Here is a 6,426-nt window from a genome sequence, read left to right as displayed (position 1 = left end):
GTTGATGTTCATTTTACGTGATGTCTTGTGTTCCTTATCTATAGTTTTGATTAGTAATTGAACATAATTATGTTTCCCGTTTCACGTTTATACCATGTATTTGAATTTGATGTGTCTGAATGGTCCTATTTTAATGCTGCTCTGGAATTAGTTGCCGATATTCTATTTGTATTGTTTGCTAAAAGTGCTGATAAGTAGGTTCATTCTGACACAAAACTATATCACTCATATTAGTTTATTGCTTTTGCTGTCATATTTGAACCTATACATTTTTTTCTCATCTGATACCCACATCACACCATCGGAGACTGCGACGGCACCAGGACATTTCAAGTCGAAGTCAACATTTTTGATAACGACTGATTTAAACTTTAAATCCTTATTCAGGGCGTAAACACATTTATAGTACCAGTCCGACACCAAAATATTATTCTCAGCATCAACGCAAGCTCCTGCACATTTAAAAGTCTTAGAAGGATTTGCTCCGAAAACACCCTGGAAATAATTAGAGATTTCTTTTTTTGGATTTGTTTCATTGAGCAGTACAACTGCATGGTTTTCACCATAGCTGTATTTATCACATATAAGGTAATGCATGGTATCTGACGCCACTTTATGACTGAATATATTTCTATACGGACGTCCAATAATTAAATGCGCAGGTTCCGTCATATTAGTACTTGAGATTCGTATGCCTTCTATGCTATAAGTGTCGAATCTTACAACTTTGCATTCGTCAGAGAGATCCCTCTTGAAAATTATGCATACACCTACAATAACAGATTTATTGGCTACAGAGATGCAAGAAGGGAAGTTTGCACTATGACTTCCAACATCGACAAATATGACAATTCTCCCATCATTTAATCGTCTTCTAATTACACTTGACCGGATTTCAGTTACTAATACACTTCCGTCGGATAAAAGCGCGAAATCATCGACTGAATAACAGTAAACAGCATTTTCTACATTGTTCGAAGTTATTTTTCTCAGAAGTTTTCCTGTTAAAATCCAAGCATCATTTTGGGAAATCGGAACAATTTTGTCAACGTTTCTTAAAGTATCACTTGAAATTATCCTTGGGTACGCTTCTTGTAATATATCCGATGAATTATCATCAAGCCGAGGAGTTTGCCTTATTTCCTTAAGATTAGAAGCTTCATTTTCGTTTTTCATCAACAATTGGTCAGTGGGTGACATCCTGCACTCAAATTGTCCGATTGAAAAATTTGGTTTGTTGGCGGTGAATATCGGTTTTTTATTTCTTGCAAGGAAATCCTTTAGTTTGAACATCATTGATTTCATTTCCATTAGATTTTCGATGACGTCGTTAAGATCCATGTTTGTTATATCTTTTTCAGTCATGTTTGTACAAAATGTCTCATATTTTAGTTTGTGAGCATTGATTGTAGATGTTATTTCAACAAATATATCATCTAATACCGATAGTGATTTCTGTTTTGATTCGTTAACCGTCAATGTTATTTTGTCCGCGGCGTCCTCTATTTGTTTGGTAAGCTCCAATTTGTACATGCCAAGGTTAATTAACTTTTCCTCTATCAAATGCTGTACACAGCTGGTATTTTCATTTTCTTCTTCTTCAGAAACTTGAACTAAGTTTTCTAGTTCTTTTCGAATGTCATATTCGACACTTTTCAGTCTACAAAATGTATGGTCCTCATGTAATTCCTCAATACACTGAAGACAAATGCACTCTTTACACTGTTTACAATAATACTTGTAACTTTCCTGATCGTGAATTCGACAATGTAATGGTTTACTTTTGCTGTCCGCCATTTTGAACATGTATTATATACTTATCACACGGATGATATAATAATGTCAATAGTGTGCATGTTTATTTTTAGTGCATCATGTCGATGTAACATTTTCTGCGTAAATCAATACCAATAGTGTAAATCTTTAATAACACATATTAAATGATACCCTTTATGTCATTTACTGGTAGCATCATATTTCAAATGACCAAGTAATGAGTTAAATTGAAACAGTTACAGTAACTATTTGTTATATTTAAAAAAGTGTTGGAAAGTGTTGTCGCATTAAACAGCTTAGAAATTTAGTATTTAGTATTGCACACATACACAACAAAGAACATGAAATAATTAAAATAACACGTACAAGGCAACAAAAGCAAATAAACAACTCGGACACCACCCTCTACTAAAAAACTATGAGCATTGACCAGAATCACCGGTAGGATAAGCGTCCGCCACTGCTCTTATAGAGACACCGACCAAGATGCTCATAAAAAGTAAATTCCTTGGGAAACGAAAGAGGAATAGAAAACTATACCGCGTTGAATAAATTGGTTCCCATTGTGCAGGTGGATACACCGTAACGATCCACAAGTTCATGATGACTTGTTTTTCTATCTGTGTCCTTAGTCCAAGTCGCTCAAAATTCATGTTTTCATCAAGTTGCTGCAATTAATTCTCTAAAATGCAAACGTCTGTACTTTCAGTCACGTTGTCTTGTAAGAATAGTTTATGTTCACGTCGAATCTTGTCCGCTGCAGTTTTTTATCAAGCAGAATATATGGTCTGTGTGAAACGTCTCAAGACACTATAAACAAGTGCAGACGCTACACTGCATACAGTAAAACATATACACTTCAAAACTGTGCAGACGACATTGAATAACATCTTCATTTTCCACCATCCAGAGCTATCAAAGGCATGACTAATGATAGTGCTATACTCTATTGTCATAAATAAAGCAATTATTTTCAGTGCGGTCAAAGCACATGGTAATTCCTGTTAAATATCAATTAGCTTGTTTGTAAATTGGAAGAGTAATCAAGGGAACCAAGGTTATAGCGGTAATCAAAAGAATGTACTCCAAGGACAAAGACCAGACATGGAAAACAGACACACACAACAAAGAACATAAAGTAACTAAAATCATACATACAAAGTAACATAAGTAAATGAGCAACTCGCACTCTACTAAAAACTGGGAGCATGGACTACGTGCACCGGTAAGGTAAACGTCCTCTGCTTTTCTAGAAACACCCGCCGAGTTGCTCATAAAAAGTTGCTCATATAAAATACACTTTAGATGGTGAATGGAAATACTCACTTCCTGGGAATTATATTTTGTACTTGAATATTCATGGTTTATTCAGATCTGCTTGTATAAAAGCGTAAGTGTGAAGACGAATTTGCAGGTACAGATATATGTACTTTATGCGCGAGAATTGTTTTGCACATTTTTATACAATTCTACATGAGTTTAATTTTAGGTACTTCCTTTCATTTGTTTCATATCAAAAAAGGCAACAATAAAAAATTTAAAAAAATAAAACATAGAAAATAATGTCAAAATCAGACTTTGTTGTCGGGAACATATAACATTACAATACAAAGACTATTTGAAGGCCTATTTAATATCTAATGATATGCTGCTCGATAGAAATATGTTCTGTGAAAATGGAAACTATCTATTTATGTCCCACTTTGCGGGATATGTATGGTATTAACAGTATCCGTTCGTCCTTTCAGAACTTTTCGTTGTAAGTGTATTTTTCTAAAATTATTACGGATACCTGATATTTTTATAAAGGCTAGATATAGAGGCATAAATTTTTGGGTTTCGAATGAGGATTGAAGCTAAATTCCCGTTCGACGAGTTTGTTTATATCGTGACAATATGGTTTCTTAGGGGGGCAGTTATATTTTCGTGGGCTTAGATAATTTTCGTTTTATCTTTTTTAGTTTTATTTTAAAGAAATATGATACATGATTTTTTTCAGTGAATGATAGAAATAGTTATAATCCCATATGACTTAAATTAGAGACAAACATCAAACTGAAAAAAAAACCAAAAAACTTTTATATATTATACTTGTATCCTACCTTTGATAGCATACATAGAGAAAGTTTATGGAAAATAATTAGATCATACAGAATACCACAACAACTTATGGACGTCATCAAAAGTTTCTACACGAACTTCAGATGCAGAGTCGGAAACAACAGCGACACGTATTTCAATGTAAAAACTGGAGTCCGTCAAGGCTGTGTTATGTCATCTATACTTTTCATCATAGCCATTGATTGGGTGATGCGACAAACAACGAAAGATACACCAAGAGGCATCAGATGGAATGCCTTCTCCATCTTGGAAGATCTAGACTTTGCCGATGACATAGCTTTGATTTCTCACACCCACCAACACATACAAGAAAAGACCAAGAAACTTCAGAATTTTGCAGGACAAATTGGGCTAAACATCAACAAAAAGAAAACCGAGGTTATGATGTTGAATGTAAACACACCAACACCTATCAAACTGCATGAACAATGTCTACCTTTTACCAACAAATTCACATACCTCGGTAGTATAGTTACAACTGATGGAGGTGCGGAGAGCGACATCCACCTTAGACTCTCAAAAGCAAGAGGAGCATTTAATAGCTTGTAACCTGTCTGGAGATCAGGACAATACACTATCCGCACCAAACTAAAATTGTATAACAGTTGCGTCTTTCCTATCCTGCTTTATGGGTCAGAGTGCTGGAGGATAACAGAGTTAGACCAACACAAACTCTCAACCTTTCACACCAGGAGTCTGAGGAGGATCCTAAAAATATGTTGGCCTCTTAAGATCAGTAATCAGGACCTCCTTAATAGATGCCAACAAGAAGACATGGCCACCATCATTATGAAACGAAGATGGAAGTGGTTAGGACATGTCCTGCGAAAAGACCCAAAAGACAACACAAAAAACAGCCCTATTCTGGACACCTGAGGGAAAACGCAGGAGAGGACGCCCAAAGATCACCATTGAAGCAGAAGTCAAAGAGCATAAGAAGACTTGGGGCACATTACAGAAACTTGCCAATGATATACAAGAGTGGAGGAACTTCGTTGCTGCCCTACATGCCAGTGGCGTAAAGGGCAGTAAGTAAGTAAGTACTACCTTGTCGAAAAAAAGAGGATTGTTTGCCATTTTCGATTCACATAAATGTTATCGTGATGCCTTAGTTTATATTGTTATTGATCCCTTTCTTAATAGTAGGTATTTCTGATACAGTGCCTAGTCTATTTACATATTTGACTAGCTAAAATATCACTAATTCAAAGAGGAGTTTGGGTGTTCAGTTTATTATTGGTGCTATTTACAGGTAAACAATCAGCTATAATAACCTTTAAAATTTGACAATAACTCTAATTAGACTGAACACTTTCAAAATGTTGATGCCAGTTTTTTAGTGGAGACCGAGTTGTTTATTTAATTTTGTTACTTTGTCTGTAATATATTCTGTGTCTGTTTTCCATGTCTGGTCTTTGTCCCTGAATTACATTCTTTTGATGTCCGACACTGAACAGTTAAACGTCCATGTTTTACAATATGAGCGAGACGAGATCAATGTAGAGTGGTTAGAGACAAATACATAAATATTACAACAAGTTTTTTTCTAACAAACTTTGATTTTTATTCTAATCATTAAGTTTGTTTACATGATCCATGTTAAAGTATACATAAATTAAATGCATGCTGGTGAAATGAGAGTAAAACAAGAAAAAGCTTATTGGTACAAAGATCGTCATTACTGTTATAAGCAATAATATTTATACTTTCCATCAATAAAAAATACCCTGTCAAGACACAATTAAGCAATTCATGAGACAAAACATTCATGCAATCAAGTTTGTTAATATTGAAATACATGTGTGAAATACTAAAACGATATAATGTAGTGTGTCATTAGGACTGGTGTATATGTCCAAACCTGAAACTAGCACATTTCTAAATATAAACTAGCCAAAAAAAAAAAAAAAGAAATGATACCTAAGGTTTTTCACTAATTATAAAAATAAATTGAAACCAAATTATTCAACGTTAGAAATTTTAAACATAACAATGTTTCATCCGTCAACTTGACTATATTGACTAATTGTTATTTTTCTTTTACCGTTTTGACGTTTCTTTAATATGTCAAGAAAATGAGTTTTTTAAAGTCTAAGGTCGTAAAGTGTGACATTTAACTCGGGTAAAAGAAGATGATAATAGGTGAGAGGGAGAGGTGGGTAGGGTCGGGCAATTTAGCCTCCTGTGGCGGAGCCCTATGGTTTCTACTCCGGGAGAATACCACAGTAGGGTTCTTTAACGTGCGAGGAACGTGGCATCTTTCCCAAAACGATGCACCACTATGGTTTGCGGTCAGGTTTTCCGTATTATAGCCTGACAACCCCAGCATGCAACACGCCAGGGGTACCCCATTCCACCACCTGGGGCACACATCCCAGTTGCTCTGTGGGCAGAGCGTCCTAGCCCCCGGCTAGGGTTCTGAGCACTATTTAGTCGCCTTTTACGACAAGCTTAGTGCTGCTGCAGGCCTATTCTTTTAACACCCGGACCCGCACGGGGCTATAATAATTGACAACATAAAGCACTTAC

At 35.5% G+C, this 6,426-nt stretch overlaps 2 protein-coding genes across 2 annotated transcripts; one reads left to right on the top strand and one right to left on the bottom strand.

Annotated features, from left to right (window-relative positions):
• Nucleotides 1-225: 225 nt before the first annotated feature.
• LOC148614351 (uncharacterized) lies at nucleotides 226-1,797 on the bottom strand. The gene has a single exon (XM_088590447.1). The coding sequence runs from the start codon at nucleotides 1,795-1,797 to the stop codon at nucleotides 226-228; it is 1,572 nt and encodes a 523-aa protein (XP_088446573.1).
• A 2,289-nt stretch (nucleotides 1,798-4,086) lies between these two features.
• Nucleotides 4,087-4,446, top strand: LOC148614350 (uncharacterized). The gene has a single exon (XM_088590445.1). The coding sequence runs from the start codon at nucleotides 4,087-4,089 to the stop codon at nucleotides 4,444-4,446; it is 360 nt and encodes a 119-aa protein (XP_088446571.1).
• Nucleotides 4,447-6,426: the final 1,980 nt, after the last annotated feature.

This window comes from Perna viridis, chromosome 6 (assembly GCF_037379345.1).
Source record: "Perna viridis isolate PV_CMFRI_1.1 ecotype Kerala chromosome 6, ASM3737934v1, whole genome shotgun sequence".
Lineage (NCBI taxonomy): Eukaryota > Metazoa > Mollusca > Bivalvia > Mytilida > Mytilidae > Perna > Perna viridis.
Note: the sequence above shows the minus strand (reverse complement) of the source record. Positions and strands in the feature narration are given on the sequence as shown.